Below are 24,729 nucleotides of genomic sequence, written 5' to 3' on the forward strand. Positions count from 1 at the left end.
TTCACTCTTCAATTCATTAATAAAATGATTCTAAATTTTGATATTCTTTTTTTATGTAGTACATAGATTTTATTAATCATCATTGCTATTTAAAATAGTCTTATAAGCCAGAAGTTTTATGATGGATTGTGACATATCATATCATACATTTATGAGACTTAGGAACATTCAACACATTTAACATGATTACCCATTTTCCATTGTTAGAAAATTCTAGAGGTACAAAACTAAGTGTCAAGAAGTTCAAACCAGAACTCAGTTTTCCATCAGTGCTGGAATGAAAATGTTAATGTAGAAATCTATCAGCTTTGGAACATTTGCTGTCCATTCAATGTCTTTTACTATTCTAATCACAATGCAGTCTACTCTTGTCCACACAATTAAGTCGCAGAATGTTTTGTTACATATGTGTAGCTGGCCTTGAATTTGATGATAGTATGGGTGACTGGTTTTCAGGCACAGGGTATCTTGTTTAAGATCTAAAAAAAAATCAAAAAACACTTAAGTTGTGTTATACCAGTACATATCCCCTCCTTTTTCAATATCTTCATACCATATTGAACAGCTGCACTTGTAAATTAATACATGTTTTGAAATCATTTACTCACCAAGATTTTTAATTTCAAAGTACTGGACAATACAGATTTTTAATGTTATTTACCTATGAAAAATCCTTCAAATTTTGTGCCCCATCTGCTACTGTTGAAGACAATGCTGTATATGGACACTTCACCTCTACAATATCAGGAATGGCGTCTTTGGCTTCTGGGGTTTGATAAAATACACTGCATGTTGGTGGTCGAACAACTAACCCATCAGGTGAAGCTCCCAACACTCCGGATTCATGCAACCATATCCTTTTCAGAAAAAATTATAATACTACTGAATGCAAACAAACCATAATACAATTGATTTTGTAATGCAAACAAAGTCTAAGTAGAGCTTTTATAATCCTTCCACTTCAAAAAGCAAATTTTCTAGAATATGTTGGTAACTGAATATTTATGCCCCGCCATGAATATGGCCGGGGCATATAGTGTTTGTCATGTCCGTCTTCCGTCCTTCTGTCCCACTTTGTGTTTAGCTCTGTTCAAAGCTAAGTTTCTAAGAAACTATCCAAGATATTTTCATCAAACTTCATATGCTGATAGATATTGATGAGAGCTATGCAACTGCATTAACATTTTTTGACCTTGACCTGACTTTTCTTAAATAGTGTTTAGCTCAGTTTTAAACATACCATTCAAGATGGTGTTATCAAACTTTACATGTTGATACAAACTTGCATAGATGATGCATCTAGAGATGAACACTACCGGACATGCTTCGGATGCTGGATCTGACCTACATTTTCCAGATGAGTGACCAAATTAAAGTTTTTGGAGCAGGTCCATTCTTAAGGAACTATAAGCCCTACTTAGACCAAACTTGCATGGATGATGCATCTAAGGATGGACACTACCAGACTTGCTTCGGATGCTGGATCTGACCTACATTTTCCAGATGAGTGACCAGGTTGAAGTTTTTGGAGCAGATTTATTCCTAAGGAACTATCAGCCCTACTTAGACCAAACTTGCATGGATGATGCATCTAGGGATGGACACTACCAGACTTGCTTCGGATGCTGGATCTGACTTACATTTTCATTCCCAAGTAACTATAAGCCCTACCTAAACCAAACTTGCATGGATGATGCAGCTAGGGATGGACACTACCAGACTTGCTTCGGATGCTGGATCTGACCTATATTTTCATTCCCAAGTAACTATAAACCCTACCTGAACCAAACTTGCGTGGATGATGCATCTAGGGATGGACACTACCAGACTTGCTTTGGATGCTGGACCTACATTTTTATTCCCAACTAACTATAAGCCCTGCCTGAACCAAACTGATCAAATTTTATACATGTACAAATTTCATGTTGCTTTACTAATATATCCTCGGCGGGGCATTCATGTCCTATGGACATATTTCTAGTTTTTTTTACAATTAGACTTCAGTAATTGATTTCTGTTTGTCACCAGGATAAGTCCTGCTATTTGTTTTAACACAGTGAATGTTAACATGACAGAGGTTGAATGAATGTTATTTTGTGCTGTATACCTGACTGCTCTACAGCTGCATCAAATTCCTTTTCATACTTTCTCAAAGCATCATCTTCATGAGTGATACCCCATGCAACAGCCTTGATGGACTCCAGATTGTAAGCCGACATCAGCTGTTTCTTCAGTGACAATGTCAATCTGGAGAAGAAAATATGATTTTTGGTTATTAATCTTATATTTCCTGCATCTTTATGTACAAATATCTACCGTAATTTACGGAATATAGGTCGATACTTTTTTTCTCAGAACCGCTGGGGTCGCCCAATATACAGAATTCGACCTATTTAAGGCTCAAGTTTACGAAAAATGCCCCCTAATCAGTAAAATTTACGTCAATTTCAAAGCAAATTTGTGCCACTTTCGTAACTTTTTTGATTATTTTTCGCAAAAAAATTAATGCCCCGGTAAACAATAAAATATTTATTCTATAGCTTTCTTACAAAATAAATTCCATTAATTATCCGTTGATGACAAAGGAAAACAACATTGCTTCATCTATTAAATAATTCCTCAACGTATTGTCCATTAACATCATGCGGTATCCATCTTGTGAAGTTAGGAAGTCGTGATCGTGTACTAAAAGTAAAACCGCAACCGTATCAAAATTTAAAATACGGAAAAAATTTTCAAGATCACAACTGTAGTGTTTTTACTATTTATTAGTAGCAATAAATTGAAATAGTATATTAAATATTTTTTATTGTCTTATGTTTATTTAAATGTAAAGTGAGTGAAATAATTTGTTGCCATTCAATTCCTAAATTTAATTACCAAAAAAAAGACGCTAGTCATTACTGTGTTTTTTTTAATTTTAATTAATTGTAATACCGGTCAAACGAACTTATCTTGAATATACCGATACAAAGATTGACTTCTAACAGAATTTTTAACTGTCTGACAGATAAAGGGATTTACACTGTGTACGCAAAGGTGTTATAACACCTGTGTATAGTTTAAATGCCTGCGGGGCATGATTAAGAAACCCACGTGCCATTATAGGGTATTAGTGTTACACATCATTGAACAAACAAAGCCGTGAAATTCATGTTGACAGTCAAATTGTGAATGTACTCTCAATTAAATTTATAAATTAAACTATAGAGTGTTAATATGATTTCAATTCTTTACTGTTGCTTGATATATACATTCAATGGTCATTTGCGTGTTTTAGCAAATCCCCGGAGAAGAAAAATAAAAATGGCGGACATCGAAGTAATTGTCGTCCACCGGTAAATAATGTCTAAATAAAATTTATTAGGAATGTGTCCAAGTTGTTCTGAAATCGGAATTACTATTCTTTGGTCTCGAGTATTTCCCGAACTATAGCTGTAAAATAATAACGTATTTACGTGTTATTTATGCATCTGATTTAACAACAGTGTGAAACTACGGCGGCATTGAACAGGCAAGTTGGAAAAAAATAAGAAGTAACACAATTTAAAGAAGTTTTAACTACATTTTTTTTAAAAAAAACTTTATTTAAATGCTATACTCATTAAAATACGTGTTTATTTTCTTGATACGTTCATGTCACGAATAACCCCGGTAATTTAGGGGTTTACCTGTTCTGATACGTTGTATCTGCGTAAGAATCTTTAGAAAACGGGAAACAAAGCCTCGTCCTATAGAGTAAGTTCGTCCTATCTTAGGATTTTTCAAAAATTAAGGCTGAAAATGAGCCTTTCGACCTATATACCCCATCGACCTATAATCCCGAAATTACGGTAGTCATTACAGTCGAACCTCATTATCTCAAACTCAATGAGACCAAGAAAAATGTTGGGAATATCCGTGGATTCAAGAATAATACATAAAGAGTTATCAAGAATAAAATGTCCCAGTCTTTTATAAATGGTTTGGACTTCAAAATTACTGTGACATATCCATGAAATATGAGATAATGGGTTTGAGATAACAAAGTTTGACTGTAATTTTAAAAGTCTTTTTCGCAAAAATTTAATAACACGTCTTACCGCCTTTGCTTAGAACTGAGAACTGCACCAAAGTTGGAAGTTGATATGCTATATTTCCTTACAATCGACCACATTGGGTTGTTTCGTTGCCAATGCAGCTCTTTTAATGGATTCAGGGATAATGCATGCTGTAACCATACCATAGGGGTATCAGAATGAACATACTCTGGTGATGTTAACAGGTCTTCAATGAGAGGTACAGGTGGACCAGGTTCACATGGCTCTGGTTCAAGAATCCAATTCAATGCTGAAAAATTTCATTACTTGTGTCATTCTCAAAAATATCATCCATAATATCCATATCACATATACCAAGTATTTATATAAGAGTCCATACATTTCATTTTAGTGAACACTGTCATGGATTTTTGTAATGTATGCATTACATATCAAATTTACAACTCACTTGCATATATTTGTTCAGAATTGTTCCTGTATATAATTTTGCACGTGGCATTCTTAGTGTGAAAATGCCATGTAAAAATTGGTGCAAATGTACAATTAATATTTACTTAATTATTAACAAGGTTTCATAATGACAGAGTATTTAAATAATGGAAGATTGATCTGATAATTCGCAAGAATATGAAACAAAATATTTTTTTTAATGCAATTGAATAATTTATTTTTCCTTTCAAAAATGTATGCTCATGTACAAAAATGCTATCATATTTATAATATTGTCTTTCCAATTCTTCAAAGGTTGTTATTAATATTTATTACATAATATGTTCAAAAATTGGGCAATATACATAGCCAACTATATTATACTCCTCATCTTTGTACATTTGTTCACAATTAAAATTAACCATCGTTCAGTAACAAAATAACAGTTTCATAATACTCGTAATATAAAAATAAAATCAAACTTAAATAACAACAATAGTGACACCAAAATCATAACTTCCTTCTTATACAAGGTGCAAAAAACACTGGTCACTTTCATCAAAGGGTCGGTTTAAAGTACTTCAAATATGAAGCAAATTTTTTAACAACTGATTTATTTATATTTAATGATTGATCATTTTTAAAAAAAAAAAAAAAAAAAAAAAAAGAGGCCCATGGGCCACATCGCTCACCTGAGCACTGTGGCTAGGAAAAAGTAAAAATTGGTTTTTTATTGAAAAGTTTAAATCCAAAAGTAGTCCCTTGACCAATCATGGCTTTGCTTTTCTTGAGAAGGTTATTTTTAAAGAATTTTCCTATATATTTCTATATAAAATTTGATCATCCTTTGTGGCCCCGTCCTACCCCCGGGGAACATGATTTGAACAAACTTGAATCTACACTACCTAAGGATGCTTCCATATAAATATGATCAATCAGGGTTTTGCTGTTCTTGAGAAGAAGATTTTTAAAGATTTTTCCTTTATATTTCTATGTAAAACTTTGATCTTCCATTGTGGCCCCGCCCTACCCCGGGGGTTATGATTTGAACAAACTTGAATTGACACTACCTGAGGATGCTTCCATATAAATAGGATCAATTATGGCTTTGTCATTCTTGAGAAGAAGATTTTTAAAGAATTTTCCTATATATTTTTATGTTAAACTTTGGTCAGCCATTGTGGCTCCGCCCTACCCCCGGGGGTCATGATTTAAACAAATTTAAATCTACACTACCTGAGGATGTTTCTCCATAAGTTTCATTTTTCCTGGCACAGTGGTTCTTGAGAACAAGATTTTTAAAACATACCATCAAATTTTCATTAATTCCCAATTATCTCCCCTTGAATGAGGGTGTGGCCCTTTATTTGAACAAACTTGAATCCCCTTCACCCAAGGATGCTTTGTGGCAAGTTTGGTTGAAATTGGTCCATGGGTTCTAGAGAAGAAGTCGAAAATATGAAAAGTTTACAGACAGACAGATGGACAGACAGACAGACAAACAGCTAGATAGACAAAATGTGATCAGAAAAGAGCTAGAAATGAAACATTCCTCACCACAAAAGCCAGAAGAATATAGGGACCACCACCAGTAACATGTTTCTGGGAAGAACCAAACCATGCAGAGATAAATATCAATAGTCCTGAATCTTCGATGCAGGACCAAGTACGAGAATTGCTACAAACACTACTCCGAAGACTTACCTATTATCCTATGATGTAACGTACTTTGTCCACTGCAGCTGGTTCCCTCATAAGCTGGTTAGCGAGAACAGTTCAGGATGTCCTGTCAACTTTATTCCTCAACTTCCTGTCTTGGACTGAAAAGCAATAAGTGGAAATCTTTAGTGTTGCCTAGTGACTTTGAATTAAAAAGAAAGTTGCAAGATTGTAAAGGGGGGGTATTGATGCTGTGCATTTTAATTAAATGTACGAAATCTGTATTTCACAGTTTAATGCATTCATGTATTTTGTGAATTGTCTTAGGATTCATGTAATAATTGTTGCTATGTATTATTAAGCACTAAATCTATTCAACTGCATGTGTAAATGGGGAAAATGTGGATATGTAAATGATGTATAATTGCAATGTGTAAAATGTGACATTTTCTTATATGAGGGAGTCTGTTCATGTAATTTTTTTTTCATTAATTATTTTATTTATCTTGATAAAATTATTTCAATTAACAATATTGTTTTTCTTACCAGTCTGATGAACTCAACAAAGGTTACAGAGGTGAATGGTAGAAATATGGGTTTTACAGGTGTCAAAACTCTTCGTTGATGACCAGACTGCATGCCGCACTGTAAAATCACCATTTTGGATCTTTAAAAGGGGAGGCTACTCCTGAAATCAAAGAAATTGTCATAAAAATGAGTAACCTGATTTTCTTTAGGTCTCACACAAGGAAATAATTTCACTATATGTTACTATATAGCTTTAATTAAATAAATTAATTAACTAGACTCTCAGCAGATAATTCATGAATGAGAAAAAAGATTAATGCTTAGACAAAATTTGAGATCAGAAAAAATATACCCCTTATGCAGCTTTTAAGAAAGAAAATTGAGACTAAACATACCTATACCCCGAAATACACATGGGCAAACAACCAACACACCATCGAGGAAGTTACATCGATCATGCGTACCTAAAAAAAAAAGAGTTCCCTTTGATTCAGTGGCACAATTCTGCTGATATGATATTCCTAGTGCATGAGTCCAAAATTAAAACTGTAGACCTACGTAAAGTTCCTGAAAATGAAAAAAGAAAAGAAATATTATTGTCTCTATATACATCATACATAGAACTACATTTGTTCATTTTGATTGGCTATCTCCTTGCATAAGACCTTTAAGGGGTAATTTTATGATATTTACCATGTGCACTGATTGCCATAAAACTAAAGAAAAAATACCAGCCTTACAAAGTCACTTAACCATGACCTTTGACATACCTTACTAAGAATACCCTGGACAATTTGGTTTAACTTAAGACTTCTGAATTTTTAAATGCAGGTTTTGATATTAATTAACCATTTAATATACTTATCAGCTCATAAAACTGTTCTTTAAAACTGTATGATAAAGAGTGTAAAAACTTTGAAACATGTTTGGAAAGTATTATCACACATGTGATATGGGATAAATTATCACCACAGAAAGATCAAAGAAAATCACTGCAGATATGCGACAATAATTCTTATCATTGTTTATTGTATGTCAAGTCTAGAATATGATATATCATTACAAATATTATGATTTTTAGCCGGGCACATTGCTCGTAGAGCAATGCTCAGCTATAGCGACGGTGAGCAACAGAAAATGCTGCTTCTTCACCGCCAAATTGAGTTTACGAGTAAAAGTATGGTACGTGACCAGCCGCTGTTGAGAAAACAAAATCACCTTAAGAAATAGTAAATTGAATATTTTTATCATAATATTAAATTGTTTAATATTTTTTCCTGGCTCCTTTGACTAATATTTTACAAAGTAATTCAACGGGTGCGAAAGGTTTTCACCAGGTATCCCTGTCTGCATCATATTCTATAAACAATATAATTAAAATTAGATGTTAGATCGGCTCACATACTCAACACACTAACATCTAACAAGTCATCCCATTGAGGGTCACGTAAGAGGTTAAATTCGGAACGCCTCAAGATTTATTCGCTTCAACAATATATGATGATTTTGCCAGCTGCGATTTGATTAATTGATAGAATTTGACCTCTGACGTGACCCTCAACGGGATGTTGTTAGATGTTAGTGTAGCGAGTATGCAAGCGGATCTAACATCTAATTTGAAATAGATTGATTCTATAAATAAAGGTTGTACTATCAGGCTAACACAAATGCAGGGAACATCATTAATGACTTGATGCAAATCTCCCTGCTGAGGACACATCAGAGCAGAGACGTTTGACCTTAATCTTGCTGCATCGGTGTTTATTTACTTCTGTTTGTATATAAAACCGGATTACCCCGAAACGATACGTGATAAATATTTTTCGCTGTTAATTTCTAGCTATATTTTATTTTATTTTTAAAACTATTTAATATTATACATGCCATTGAGATATTTTTGTGTGTATTACATATTCTCTAAACGTCTGAACGTGATTTTAAACTGTCACCACAGTCCTTGTTCATTATCCTGTAAATGACCCCGGCTCAATACATTTACTATAAAAATAATTGGACAAATTTGTGAATGACAATATTCAATGATGCATAGCAATTAATCTTTTCCTGACATTCACCTTCTCCTAAAAATTTGTCGTGTTATTTATTTATTTATTGCAAAGTCGTCCCTGGACTAGTGCTACGGTCAATGCAGCTGCAATGGGCCATGCAATTTCGAACCCTGCGTGGTGAGAGTTTGTCCCGAGACACAGTTAGATTATTCTAACTAGCACCAATATAGAATAAATCATACCGATTAATCAACATCACTACAATATGAGGACGTAAAAATAGGATAAAACATCCTTTAGTCCAGCAATAAGCCACTAAATTGTTTTTGATGTACCTTCAAACAAATCAAATTAATGTTCTTGATTCCCACTTTTCACGTTATGACTGACTTAGTGCTTCTTGATACCAAAACAATTTTTCTATTACATGTACCTATAATTTTGACTTTAGGTTGAATTCGCCAATTTCATGCTTGCGAAGTTGTGTCATTGACTCAATGTGTGCATTACGACCGCTCCGGCTACTTTCGTTATTTCTAACCAATGAAAATTGTCCTTACTTTTCTGTTGCGTCATGCAATTTTATTGCACGCATCACTGAATTGTAGAACACACATCACAAGATTTCGAATATACATCACAAGATTATCGAACATACATCACAAGATTTCGAATGTACATCACAAGATTTCGAACATACATCACAAGATATAGAATATACATCACAAGATTTCGAATATACATCACAAGATATTGAATATACATCACAAGATCTTGAACATACATCACAAGATATTGAATATACATCACAAGATTTCGAATATACATCACAAGATTTCGAACATACATCACAAGATTATAGAATAACATCACAAGATTTCGAATATACATCACAAGATATTGAATATACATCACAAGATATTGAATATACATCACAAGATTTTGAACATACATCACAAGATATTGAATATACATCACAAGATTATAGAATATACATCACAAGATTTCGAACATACATCACAAGATTATAGAATATACATCACAAGTTTTAGAATATACATCACAAGATATTGAATATACATCACAAGATTTTGAACATACATCACAAGATTTTGAATATACATCACAAGATTTTGAATATACATCACAAGATTTCGAACATACATCACAAGATTTTGAATATACATCACAAGATTTTGAATATACATCACAAGATTTCGAACATACATCACAAGATTTTGAATATACATCACAAGATTATCAAATATTGCAACGTTTGACATGCCATATCTTTGGTATTAATCAACTATTTATGATAAAATAAAATTTATGCTAAAATTTCCAAAATTTTTAGATATGTGCACGTGGCCCCAGGGTTAGTGGTTCCTGTTGGAAGGGGTGCACAACTGGTGGTTATCATGTGAAAATGCATTTTATCTTTGTTACTCTGATCTACCTCTGGGTATTTTAAGTAACCAAAGTAAGCAAGCTACGTGTATAATTATCATGAAAGATGGTGCCTCTTTCAATATTGTGAATTTCATGGCTTTTTGTTTAAAACACGAACCAAATTTAATTGCTGGAAAGTTGTTACATGATATTCAGGTGACCTATAAGGCCCTTGGGCCTCTTGTTTAATATATATTTATAAAAGGTCTTTAAAAGCATATTTCAAACTACAGAAAAAATTTCTCTCAATGAATCCAAAAATTAAAACATGCCTACATGTATTTGATCACACAGTTGCGAGATTTGGGGATCATTCAATTGCAAAGCTAGTAAATTTAGAAGGGGGATAAAGTCTCCTTGGATCAGATATATTCTAGTACCATATGCGAAAAATTTCACATAAAGCTTTGTAAATTTCTTCTTGGTGTGCATAAAAAATCTACAAATTTTGCTGTTCTATCAGAGCTTGGTAGATTCCCATTACACTTTGACATAGTAAAAAGCATGATTAGGTATTGGCAAAGACTTGAAAGATTGGAAGAAACTAATAGAGAATTTCCTTTACCCAGAAATGCATATACATTCTAAGAAATTACATGCTGATAATAGATCCTCTTGGTACAGATCACTACACTTCATCCTAGAAAAGATACAGATCTTAAGGGATGTTTAAATAGCTTGAAAAAAGTTTGTAAATATACAATACACACAATCCTTAGGAAAACTTCCATAAATTTATGGCATGTCAATTTGGGCAGCTATATGGATGGTAAACTACGTACTTATGTTAAAATTAAAGATCAATTTGGTTTTGAATATTACCTTGATATCATTAAGAATTTTGAGTTGAGGAGATGCCTGAATAGACTTAGAATATCTTCACATCATTTACAGATTGAAGTTGGAAGGTTCCAGGGTATCCCAGCACACATGCGATTATGTTCAAAATGTGATTTAAATGAGGTGGAGGATGAAATGCATTTTCTCTTTAAATGCACTAAATTCAAAGATGAACGAGAAACTTTCTTAAAATCTATCTCAGACATATGTACCAATTCCCCTTATCTTGATTTTAATGAGAAGCTAATATGGCTTTCTACAAATGAAAATGAGTCAATCTTAAGATTACTAAGTCAATTCATATCAAAATATTGTATATGATTTTTGAACATCACTACATTGTTACTTTTTGTAAATGATAATTGTGCTCCTTTTGCCTATCTACATTAGACATGACGAGGAATGCAACCTTTTATTCATTTTTATATGTATGACTAGAATTCATGCATTTTCTGAAGCACCGTCCCTTGATGTCTTTTGTAGACTGGCAACCATTAATAGACCTTCTTCTTATACTATACTTACAATATTTGCACAACACTATGGTAAAATTGGTCAAATCCTTTTATTATGTACATTTTCTCTATTTTATGTGATATTATGCTTGTATATGATCTGTGTTATGCCCCCAGTGGGACCATAATTGGAAATAAATTCTATTCTATTCTATTCTATATTCCCACGTAAAATTTTAATTGATCCCATTCTACTCCGGGGATCATGATTTGAACAATCCTTTATATACACTATCTGAGAATTCTTCCATATAAATGTGACCAATCATAGCTGTGTTGTTCTTGAGAAGATTTAAAAAAAAAATTCTTGTATATTCGTATATGTCAAACTTTGATCGTCCCTTGTGACCCCGCCCTACACCCGGGGGTCATGGTTTGAATGAACTTGAATCCACATTAGCTGAGGATGCTTTCATATAAATATGACCAATGATGGCTTCATTGTTGTTTTTGGGAAGAAGATTTTTAAAGATCTTTCCAATACATTCCCATTTACAACTTTGATCTGTCATTGTAACCACACCCTTCCCCCGGAGGTCATGATTTGAATAAAATTGAATCTACGCCATCTGGGGATGCTTCCATAAAGATATTACCAATCATGGCTTTGTTGTTCTTGAGTTTTGTTGGTCTTGATTTTTCTTGTATATTCCTATTTTAAAATCTAATCACCCATTGTGGCCCCACCCTATCACTGCAAAGGTTTCTCGAGATGTTTCAGACAGTCAGAGCGACAGACAGCTAAACAGACGGACGGACAGAAGAACATTTGCTAAACTTTTATTCTGTCAACACCCTATTCCCTGGATCATGATTTAAACAATTCGTGCATACATTTTTTGTTTTTACTTACTTTGACACCCCCCCCAATATTCATTGTTGCCGCACCCTTCCCATGGGGTACGATTTTAACAAACTTGGATCTACATGCACTTACTGATTATGCTTCCAAAATATATGACCAATCATAGCTTTGCTGTTCTTCAGGAGAAGATTTTTCCTATAAACTACCAAACCTTTGATCGTCCATCATGGTCCCATCCTACCCCTCAGGGTCAAGGTTTGTACAAACTTGAATCTATACCACATGAAAATGCTTCCATATAAATATGACCAGTAATTGCTTTGCTGTTCTTGAGAAGATTTTAAAGATTGATTCCCAATTGTGACCCCACCATATCCCTAAGGGTCATAATTTGAAGAAAAAAAATGAATCTACACTTCGTCATGTAGCTTTCATATAAATTTCAACTTTTCTAGCGAACTGGTTCTTGAGAAGATTAATACTTATACACGCACTCACTTTTCACTATTTTTTACTTATCTCTCCTTGGAAGAGGGTTTTGTCCATCACTTGAACAAACTTGCATCCCATTTACTCAAAATAAACTGTACACGTTAGTTTAAAATTGGCCCAGTGGTTCTTGAGAAGTAGACGAAAATGTGAAAAGTGTACGACGCCGACGCAACAGATAACGGACAACTTTTGATCAGAAAAGCTAACTTGAGCATTCGGATCAGGTGAGCTAAAACAACAAAAAATACTATCAGGCTCTTTTATAGGGCCGCTTTTGAAAGGATGCGCTATCAGGGAATATTCAGTACAGAAGAAAAGGTCACAACCACCCATCCTAAAATATATTGACTTTCTCTCATGATTGAATCTTTGATAAATTGATTACAGTTTATGTGAACACTTTTTCATCTCATAGTTTCATTGTGAGAAGCTGGAAAACAAGAGCTTTTTGAGACACTGCATTAAAAATGAATGGTAAAGAATCAGTAAACTAGAGTGAAATTTTAACGCTTCATTAAAACTGCTGAAAAAGTCGTTAAGAATCCAAAAAAAATATTCACTGAAATATGTGAAATTTACAGGAACAGATGTCTCTTTTATACAGACACACGTGCAGGTGAATTTCAATGAACAAAAATGATATAATTGGCGTCAAAAATGGGTACCGTTCCTGGCAACAAGGACTTACAACAACCAATGTACTATTTGTGAAAGTTCAATAAATTATCACTGATGATGTTTGATTGAATTTAAGACACATAGCAAATTAAATTGATATGCATCATTTCGGGGGTGGTTTGCACTGTTTAAAGAAGCATTTGACAGTAAAAAAGCTTACTACTCAATGTTTTGAAAAATTAGTGAAAACGACAGTGTGTAAGAAATAAGAATTAATATCTAATCAATCATTTTAAAAAAAAATCAAAAGTTGTAGTTATCCACGTTTGTCTGACATTCAAACAGATAATGAAACTTGAATCTATTGCTTTAAACCCTCAAAACAAATTTACAATAAGATATACAATTGACAAAAACAGCTAAGGTCTGAGAAGAGCAAAGAAATGCAAAAGCACAAAAACAGTTTTATATGCCATTTTCCTAAATATTAGTAGTCTTGTTGCTCAAATTCTTATTCGCATCGTCGGAAACCCACGGGTGATCTCGTCTTTACTTATCACCCGTGTGTTTCCGACGATGTCTTCTTATTCGGTGAGGCAGTTCAATTTCTGTAGAAGTCTAGAAAGCAATTTTTTGCAAAAAGGTTTATGAGAGGAAGGAACCAAAATCAGGAATCTACTACATCAAATTTCTTCATGACAGCGTCCAAACCCACACGCCATGAAGAGTAAAGGGGTTTTGGGGATAAACATAAAGTTAATGTTTTGTCACACCAACAATATTCGCCAGATCTTTCACCCTTTGACTTGTTTCATTTTCCAAACTTGAAAAAAAAACATCTTTCAGAAAGAAGAAACAAGTCTAGGAAATCATAGGATCTGTCATGTTTCAGTATACTAAAACATGTGTTCTAAAAAATCAGAAATTGGATAAAAATGTTACGGACATGTGCTTTAATTAAAAGGGAATATTTAAGTGAAATCATTAAGACCAAATCATTGATCTTGAAAAGCTTTTTTTTTTTAATTCTTTCCGAGTACGGAGGACGTTATTTATTGAACAGTCCTCGTTCAGGACAAGAGTTCAAGATGACTATACAGTTACAGATAAAGAAATCATGAAAAACATCACGAAAGATAAACGGGATTACATTGACAACCTGGTCTAACAAATGAAGAAAAAAGTGGGGCAAGGAAACTTGAAAGAACACTATGTAGTTACAAAGAAGCTCTCCAACAAAATCCAGAAAAGCTAGTGAAAGACAAAAATGGGAACCCTCTGACAACAACAGGAGAACAATTGAAGAGGTAGGTAGAGCTGTTTAATAGACCAACTACAGAAATACCTTCGGACATACAACCAGTCGATACGGGACCTCCTATTCAACAAAGACAAAGATCCGGGAGAGTAATTACCAAACTTAAGAATGGAAAAGCGGCAGGACCTGATGAGATCATACTAGCAGAAACCATCAAAGGTGATACAAAGACATTTGTTGACATCCTATACAATCTCTTCTAGAAGATCTGGAAGGAAGAGAAGATGCCTGAGGAATGGAAAGAAGGCATCCTTATTAAGCTGCCAAAGAAGGGAGATCTGATTGATTGATTGATTGATTGATTGTATAATGTTTAACGTCCCATTCGAGAATCTTTCACTCATATAGAGACGTCACCGGATGCCGGTGAAGGGCTTCAAATTTAGACCTATATCGGCACTCAAGGAGATTGAGCAGCGAGGGTTCTTTATCGTGCCACCGTGCCATGGGACCTACGTACGGTATTCAAGGTCATATCCGAAAGACTCGTGACTTTCACTTCTGATGCCGAGCACTTGGCGAAGGAACAGCCACTACCTATGTTTACGCCTCAGGTTTGACGCAGTGTCGCGAACGAGAATTGAACCCGGGCCTCCCGATCACGAAGCGAACGCTCTACCACTAGGCTACCTTGAAGGGAGATCTGAAGAACTGCAGTAAATACAGGGGAATTATGCTCTTGTCAGTGTCTGACATGGTCCTCAAGAGAGCATGAAAGAGGCAGTGGAACTAAAGCTCCGCGACCAGCAGGCTGTTTTAGACCCGACAGATTATGTGTTAGTGTCATACTGTATTTTTTGATTTATCGGGTGGCACTTGTCATATTGTAATTTTTGTATTTACTTCCATCCGGTAAATTCAAAAATCACAATATGACACTACTATGACTAGCCTGGGCATCATAATTGAATAATCATTTCATGAGTGGAAATCCCCATACCTCTGTATCAAATTCATCGACTATGAGAAAGCAATCGACAGCGTGGACCGAGAGACACTGTGGAAGATATTGAGGCCCAATTATAGTACCCGAGAAGCTTGTCTCCCTGCAGTGACACCTACCAAGGCATGATATGCAGGGTTCCTCATGCTGACCACGTGTCCACGATTTTCGCGGTCATGACAGGAGTTCGACAAGGATGCTTGCTGCCACCATTTCTCTTGGTCATTGATTGGATAATGTAAACCACCGCATCAGGCAGTAACAAGGATATAATTCTGACACAACTTGACAATCCAGAATTTGTCCATGACCTGGATCTCCTTTCCCACAACCAGAGTCAAATGCAGGATAAAACAACTCACCTCGCAACAACATCAACAGGAAGACAGATACGGAATTCAAGATCGTCTTGGAGAAAACAAAAGTGATGAAGATGAACACCATTTCCCAAACATCAGTCACAGTTAGTGGTCACCCCCTCAGAGAAATTGAGTCCTTTTACCTGGTAAGTGTGGTGGACAGAAAGGGGTTGCACAGACCGTGACATCAAGTCAAGAAATTGCAAGACAAGAACTATTCTAAAGAACATCTGGGCTTTGATTGATTGTATGATGTTTAAAGTCTTTCTCGAGAATTTTTCACTCATATGGAGACGCCAACGCTTCCCGGTGGAGAACTACAAATTTTGTCCTATACTCAGCACTCAGGGCCATTGAGCAGTGAGGGATCTTTTTCGTACTAGGAACTACTGAAGCATGGGAACTTAGTTTATACGATCTAATCCAAAAGACCGGTCTCCACGTCCAACAGTGGGATTCGAACCCGCGATGTAAGGATCGACTCCTTACTTCGCAACTCTAGAGCACTCGCTCTAACCCACTGTGCCACGCGGGCATCTGGGCTTTGAAGGACACCCGCTTTACTACTACTCTCCTCAACTCAAATTAAAGTCCGCCCTATTGGATGGTGAAGAAACGTAGAGGTGGACCGAAGAATTCTTGCAGGAGAGCTAGACATTTTATAACACTTGTCTAAGGCGAATTCACAGCATTCAATGACCTGAAAGTATGGAAGAGAGCAGGACAGAAGCCATTCAAATCAGACAGAGGAATTGGAGTTGGATTTGGCATACGTTAATTAAGGAAGTCACCATCCAGCATAATACTAGGCCGCGACCTGGAACCCACAGGGCAAGAGACAAAGGGGCCGTTCACGAATCACCTGGAGGCGTGACTCGGATCAGACACTGCATGGACATGGCCTGGAGTGATGCACTGAAAGCAGCCCAGAATCGATGACTTATGTTCGTCATGGAACGACAGGCCTTAGTAAGTAACCGCCGAAATATGGCTGAAATATTGTCGACTAGGCGAACAACGCCAATATTGGGCTAGTCAATCAATCATTTCGCATTAATTATGACGCTTTTTCCCGCGTTATATTAATGACTTGAAAGGCGGCATTATTTTCATCATAGTGCGAAGCCAAAAAAGGGGGGATAAGTCTGCTCAAATATTTGTAAATTTTCATACTAAATTAACAATAAAAAAATCATTTCCGGACACTCATCGGGCGGGGGGGGGCATCCACATGCCTGCAATATATAATCCATTTCAATTTTGTATTCTTAGAAAGTAACGTTTAGTCAAAGTTGGATCAGTCTATAAAAAAATAATTTGACTTTAAATAAACTAAATAAAAAAAAGAAGATAAATCCAGTGAAAAAAAAAAAAAAAAAAACAACAAAAAACAAAAAACAAAGACAAAAGCACCTCTATTGTACACATGTGTGTTAAAAATATCAAGAAAAAAAAACAGTAAAAAAAGAAAGGAATCAAGATTTTAAATCACTGGGAATCTTTTTAGATAGGCTATTGCCTATGTATGTTCACGCGTTTCTAATGTTCGAATCATGATGTTTCATCTTAAAAGGTACGATCCATTATTTATTAAATAGATCTATACATTACGATCCCAAATGTCTATCAATAGCATGTAAATGTTTAGAAAAAATGAATATTTTATATATAATATTATTGAGGAAAATTTGTGATTCTTTTGACAAATTGAAAACAGGGCGCCAAATGACTGTGCATAACACACTCCTCGTACGATGGAAAAAAAGCAAATGGAGCGGAAGTGTAGATTACATGCGTGCGCATTGTCAATGAAAATACAGGCTGACTGAGAAGACACAAAAATCCTAGACCATATAACAGTTATCTGTTTAAAATAGATAAATTCTTTTGAGGAATCAACGTATTTAGGTAACAAATTAAATGTTTGATAATTTGTCTGCGTGGTTCAGTAAGATTTGTTGTTTTTTGTGCCACGCAGACAGATTGAAGTGTCGAAATTTTGACCTGTGTTGCAGGATGTAAACGACTCCAGAAAGATATCAAATTTCATTATTTTTACCACAAACTCGTGCACAATGAGGCAAAATAAATAAATTACGGCATTGATCCTATGATTTTGTTGACATGATTAATGAATATTTTTAATTTTGTCTTTTAAAAATCGAAGGGTTGATCAGCTGTTGTGGCAACCTTCTTCGATTTCATCATTTGTTTGGATTAGCATGTGAATCTAATTAAGTAAATATATAAGATGATTTATTAAAAAAGCTACAAAAGCTTTATGTTTCATTTTCTAATTTGAACAATTGTTGACCTTGCATTATTTTTAAAGAAGCACTGCTCATTGAATATGAAAAAAAGAAAACCAGGGACATTAGTGTAAGGGGTATTTGAAAAACTTTGAGAACTGATAAAATAATAACTATAGAATGGAAATGAGTGAGTTGAACATCATTGGACATATCTCAAATATACACACATACTGGGTTTCTGAAAACCAAATATTCTATCAGTCATTCTTGATTCGGACTGATGACTTAATGCGTTCTACCCACAGGCCTATAGATCGCTTAGGAAAAAAGTTGAGGTGTTGAAAAAAAAAATAAAGGTGTGGAACTCAAAATTTTGTCTCGCTAATAAGAAGGTACCTACTTTCGCCAATAAAATTCTTTTAAAAATCAAGTACTTTACAATTTTAATTTCTATCCATATCTATTCATATATAAACAATCTTCATTACTACTAAAGTTCATCCATAATTCTGTATACTTCTCGAGATAATCTGAAATTAGTTTCAAAATTGACCTTAATTTTTTTACTCGACATCAGCTTGGGCCTTTGAAGAGCTTTCCTAATTGTTAAGCATGATTGACAGGACAAAATTTTCCCGGAATTTATTCTATACTCGATGAATATTTGCTCATTTGCATTTGAGCTTTACAGGGTCTTTCTCTAATTTGATCATATGATCTTACTAAGTCACAAACAACATTTCAGCGGTCTAATTGTTTTGAAAATCAAAAGGTAATGCATTCCTTGGAAAATTCGTTCAACCATAGCTTCTTTTACATTCATAATCAATATGGCAGTGCAGTTGTTGATGTAGACGTTTTCAAATTAATTTTTTTGCGAAAGGAATTATTACGGACTTAACCTTACATTCTGGAGTAAGAAATCAATTTTAAAATGTTGAAAGATTTTGCAAATACTATGCAACTCTTTGCTGCACTTCAAACACCATCTGTTTACATGTGAATGACCAGGGGCCCAAGCTAATGTCGAGTAAAAGAAAGTAGGTCATTTTTGAAATCGATTTCGGAATATCTCGAGAAATATATAATTTCGGAATGAGCTTTCAAATTGGTAGAAATGAAGAATGTTTATCTATGAATAGATTCAAATAGAAAGTAGAATTTTAGAGCATTTGATTAAGAAATATTTTATTAGCAAAATTGCGTACCCTGATTAAGAATTCCATACCTTGATTATTTTTTTTACAAACAATTTTTTTTATAAGCAGTCCAAAGGCCTGTGGTTATACCAGTCTGAAGCATATGCTATCAGTCCAAATAAATTTTAGAATATACAGTGTATATTCAAAATGTACGTAGTTCAAAAGAAAATTGCATTGAATGTGTAAATCTTTGTCGCTCATCAACACTGTGATACTAGTGTTATATGCAACTATAAAGAATTCAAGCATGGCACCCACCCACACAGGCTTGTGACAGCAATAAAAACACTAGCCCTAAGTAAATGCTGGGGGGGGGGGGGGGGGTAACAACTAATATAAAGAAAAAAGTTTATTCTCGAAAAAGCTAATTTCTTAATAGGTTAGATACTATACTAATATTCTTTTTAAAATTAACAGTTTAAATCTTACTTGTAAAATTGAATCATGTATAAATATAAGTCATGATAAAAATTCAAAATAAAAATAATTTAAATTAACTTCACATTTTCTCAGTGGGCATTGCACTGCATGACCTATATACTGCATGTGTTGACCATTAACAGAGGAATGGAGGAAATTCAGATTAGGAAAAAAACAATTGTTTTTGGAAGTAAATAAGTCAAGTAGATTTGCAATATGGATAAGATTATGGATATTTACAAAGAATAGGAGCATGTTGCATTGAAAATTTTCATTTATGAAGACATAGCAGTGAATCAGAGTAATATAAATTAATCAGAACAAGCCCTCACCACAATCAGTCACACTGACCAGTATTGTCGCAAACATCCGTTTTACCTGCTCCGCTTACGCGTCGCCGGTAAAACTCAGTTTGCTACCGTTAATTCAGCATTAACGGTCACAAATACCAAATTAGAAGATAGTTATTTCCTAATTCTTAGGTGGTTTTGGAGTATGTTAAACATAGCATATTATTCTCAAATCTCAAGCAAAATATTGATAAGATAAAAAAGATGTTGTTAGAAAATGACAAAATTAACAAAAATACCAGAGAATATTGGTGGCTTACAGAATTTGGGGGCATTAATTCATCACATGTTTCAACCTATTTTGAAGGAAGAAATAAGGTTGAAGAGGTGTAATATATGAGGGTTTTTATTTTGCTTGAATGTGCACAGGGTCATACGATCCTACGTTGCACGGCAAAAAAACCAAGGGTTTATTAGAGAATGCAGAAGTATTAATTCAAAATAAAAGTTTTAAATACGTAAGATTGGAAAAACAATTCTCCTTATTCAATTCTGAAATCTATTTTGTCGTCTTTTTAAAATTTCCAGTGTATTTCGTTAATTTTTGGCAGTTTCCCGAGCATTCGAAATGGGAAAGTATTAATCGCAACATATGTAAAATGGCGACGTTTGATGATGTTACGGTGCACCGGATAGCAGTGCAGTTTGATTTTGGTTGTAATGACACCTTATTTAGAGACTTTATATGAATATAGAAGAAAAAAATATGAAAATATTACCAACTCTTTAGTATACAAATGAAATGGGAGTTTTCTTAGCGAAGTATGTTCTAATCAAGTCCCCTGGTTGTACAAAACATACAGACAAACTGCTGTTGTAATAGCAAAAGACGCTGTCACTGCCGACCATTAATATAAGATTGTTTATTAGTTGAATGATGGTGAGAATACTGTCCGTAACTTACTATCAAATCTTCAGAAGATTGCACGTGTGTGCCAGAATCGTTCCTCAACTCTTTATGTAAACTCAAGTATATGTGCATCAATGAAATTCCTAAGTTTAAGTGGGACTTATCCAACTTTATTTTTAGCAAGAAGAAACGTGACGCTGCTATGAACACTGACATTATCATCCGTGCGCCTTAAGGCGAAACAATACATAAAACAAAATCTCATAATTTGTTTATTTATGCATATATCTATTTGAAATTTGCTATGTATATTCATAATATATGTACTAAAAAGTGGTAAAAATTTCAGAAAGCAGTGATGATTATTTTTTACACTAAACAACTTGTCTACAATTTTTACCGGACAACCCTCATACTACCGTATAACGGGTAATTTTTACTGATGTAAATTTTTACGAATTACGGTAAATAGGGTGATGTAATTTTTTACGCGTTAAATTTTTACCAACTGAGCATGTCCGTAGAAATTAAGAAGTTCTAGATCAATGTTTTAGCATTTTGAATGTGTTAACATACAGATAGATGTTTTAAATGTGTCTGGACAACCCGATGTAAAAATAAATACGAAGGCGTTTTTTATTTATGTGAAATTTTACACATAAAAAATACCCGTTATGCGGTATTTTCTTGTAGAAACCAAAATGGTGCCAGTTGTCTAACCCCAATGTAAATTTTAAATTTAAATCATGGAAAATGACCATGAATAAAATTGTACATGTCAATGCATTGTCACAAACAAGGGCCAAAATGTATGATTTTCTCACAGTCTGGCCATAGTTGAATGAGAAAATATTTCGTACCTCAATAAAATGTTGACCAATGCGAATAAAGCATAGTTGGAAAATGAACTTTGACACAACCTTTCAATACCCAATTGCAGTTTACGAAATATTTTTGTTAATTGATGATGTCAGTTGTTGATTTAAATTGCGATGTAAACAAATACAGTGTATTGTCCTTGGCTGAACATGACATCACAGCATACAGGTGTAAATATTACAATCTAATTAAAATTAGATGTTACATCCATGCACTCATATACTCACTACACTAACATCTAACAGCATCCCATAGAGGGTCACGTCAGATGTCAAATTCCATCAACCAATCAAATTGTTGCCTGTAAAGTCATCATATATATATATATTTGTTGAAACCAATAAGTCTAGAGCTGTTCCGAATTTGACCTCTGACATGACCCTCTATGGGATGTTGTCAGATGTTAGTGTAGTAAGTATGTGAGTGAATCTAACATCTAATTTTAAATAGATTGTAAATATTAAAGATTATGACACTTTATGTGATCAAGCAGCCTGTGTTGGAGATAGCTATAAGCAGACTCTGAACCGTGGCTTGAGACAATGATGTCAATGAAACTCATATTATTTTTTGGGGTCAAAAGCAATAGTGAGTTTGGGATCACCAAAATTGAAATTAAATGACAAATTTATGCACAGAATTATGTTGGGGAGAACTTTTTGTATGTTTTATTTGTAAATGGTAAAATTCGTGTTATCTAAGATATATTTGTGAAAAACTGCATTTGTTACACTTGGATGATTACTTAAAGAAAAAAAAGGTATCATTTTTTGAAGTTTAAAAAAAATCTGATCCACCCTTTTGTGTGCAAAATTTTGGCAGTTTCTGTAGGATATGTAGTGGATTTGGGACACTTGTACATGTTGATAGACGCAAAAACCTTCCCTAGAACTGTTTGAACTGATTTCAGATTTAATTTTACATCATTATTATGATGCATTTCCTATTGAGATGAAAACTGGCACTTAAATGAAACTGAAGTGAAAAATTTGAGGTTTGCAACTTTGACTGAGGATTTTGACATCAGTGTTTAGAAATCTGTTGAAAATTTTAATGACAGCTATTTACTGATTGTTAATAACATCATGAGATAATCTATTCTGAAATAAGCCACTGTCCTATGCATAGTGCACACCTCAAAAACACCCCCACATAATCAAAACGTTTTTAATTAAAATAAGGTGTAGTGAAGAAGGTTGTAATTTATTTTCGATCAATGAGATCAAAAATTACATTTATTAGATTACATTTGAAAGAAAATCTTCACGAAGAATATCACTATCATTTAGAAACTAACACACTCAAAAAATTACGATGAAATTAAAAAACAATCAGGAATTCAAAGAAGATTCCTGAAAATTAAACTTAATGAAATAAATTTATTTTGTGCAGATGAAATGTTTAATTATTCCTGTATGGATTTCATATGTACAGCATCTAAATCTGGGGAGTGTGGATAAATAAGTGCTAAAAGCAAATATGTCATTGTGTATTATGAAAATTATTTTCACAGCTCTTTATCACATTAATTTCAGAAATTCAAAATGTAATGCTTTTTATTTATTTTTTTTTTTAATGTTTAACTCTAGTTCTCATTTATATTTGTGACTATACCAGTAGTTAAAAATGAGTATATAGTCAAAAGGAAGGTTTTGTAATGGGAAAAAATCTTTTTGATGTGTCAATGAATGAAAATGATTCAAAACATGGAACAATTTTGAGTTAAATTACTTATCAAGTCAGAAGTTATAGCTTGTACCTAAATTTTAAAGAACTGTTAAATAAAGTATGGATTGTTTAAGCAAAATTTCTGAGACAAAAAAAATTTGTCCTATACAACATGATAACAGATAATTGATTTGTGGAAAAACATTTCAATAAAAAAGTCACTGAAATTGGCTAATAAAAATTAAAGCCATGATTGCAACATTTAAAATGGCAAAACTATAGGTAATTGTGTATTTAGATTTTTACTGTTAATGCCAATTTACAGGACAAATATATCATTATATTATTCTATTTTCTTTCAGGTTAAAATTCTGGCATGAGCCAGACTCAGGAAAGTGCCTATGGCAGACCAACCTGAGGAAGCAAGTGGGGGGTCAGAACATCACCACATCCCAGGGGCAGCAGTGCACCACTCAAAGTACACACAGTAAGTAGACTTCTTGTGGAGTGGAGGGAGGGGGGGGGGGTAGGCCAGGGGCAACAGTGCACCACTCGAAGTACACACAGTAAATAGACTTCTTGTGGAGTGGAGGGGGGAGGCCAGGGGCAACAGTGTACCACTCAAAGTACACACAGTAAGTAGACTTCTTAAGGGGGGGGTTAGGGCATTGCAGCAGTGCACCACTCAAAGTACATACAGTAAGTGGACTTCTTGGGGTGTTAGGACATGGCAACAGTGCATCATTCAAAGTACATATAGTAAGTAGACTTCTTGGGGGGGGGGGGGGGGGTAGGCCAGGGGCAACAGTGCACCACTCAAAGTACATACAGTAAGTAGACTTGTTGGGGGGGGTGTTAGGGCATGGCAGAGGTGCACCATTCAAAGTTCGTAAGTAGACTTCTTGGGGGGAGGGGGGGTAGAGCATAGCAACAGTGTTCATACTGTAAGTAGACTTCTTGGGGGGAGGGGGGAGGTTAGGCCAGGGACAACAATGCACCACTCAAAATACATACAGAAAGTAGACCTCTTGGGGGGAGTTAGGTCACGGCAACAGTCCACCACTCAAAGTACATACAGTAAGTAGACTTCTTGGGGGGATGGGA

The 24,729-nt window shown here is 34.4% G+C and overlaps 1 protein-coding gene and 2 long non-coding RNA genes across 4 annotated transcripts in view; 1 reads left to right on the forward strand and 2 right to left on the reverse strand.

Moving 5' to 3' along the window:
• Positions 1 to 42: 42 nt before the first annotated feature.
• LOC134266691 (uncharacterized) overlaps positions 43 to 24,729 on the reverse strand; it is a 158,812-nt gene continuing 134,125 nt past the window's right edge. Inside the window, exons 1-3 of one of the 2 annotated variants that reach the window (XR_009992020.1) lie at positions 2,108 to 2,243; positions 662 to 857; positions 43 to 479 (exon numbers count right to left, since the gene is read on the reverse strand). This is a non-coding gene — a long non-coding RNA (uncharacterized LOC134266691). Of the gene's footprint in view, positions 480 to 661; positions 858 to 2,107; positions 2,244 to 24,729 lie in introns of those variants that run through there. The other variant, XR_009992021.1, reaches the window with a different exon arrangement.
• Positions 6,243 to 9,459, reverse strand: LOC134266692 (uncharacterized). The gene is made up of 4 exons (XR_009992022.1): positions 9,099 to 9,459; positions 7,052 to 7,223; positions 6,732 to 6,816; positions 6,243 to 6,289 (listed from the first exon to the last, which is right to left on the reverse strand). It is a non-coding gene; the product is annotated as an uncharacterized LOC134266692 (long non-coding RNA).
• Positions 17,801 to 24,729, forward strand: part of LOC134266683 (E3 ubiquitin-protein ligase TRIP12-like) — a 36,975-nt gene continuing 30,046 nt past the window's right edge. The window contains exons 1-2 of the mRNA XM_062748902.1: positions 17,801 to 17,912; positions 23,988 to 24,112. Of these exons, the coding sequence (XP_062604886.1) occupies positions 24,027 to 24,112 (86 nt within the window). The 5' untranslated portion in view covers positions 17,801 to 17,912; positions 23,988 to 24,026. The remainder of the gene's footprint in view (positions 17,913 to 23,987; positions 24,113 to 24,729) is intronic.

The sequence above is a fragment of the Saccostrea cucullata genome, unplaced genomic scaffold, assembly GCF_032062105.1.
Source record: "Saccostrea cucullata isolate Sc308-1 unplaced genomic scaffold, CSIRO_AGI_Scuc_v1 ctg433, whole genome shotgun sequence".
Taxonomy (NCBI): domain Eukaryota; kingdom Metazoa; phylum Mollusca; class Bivalvia; order Ostreida; family Ostreidae; genus Saccostrea; species Saccostrea cuccullata.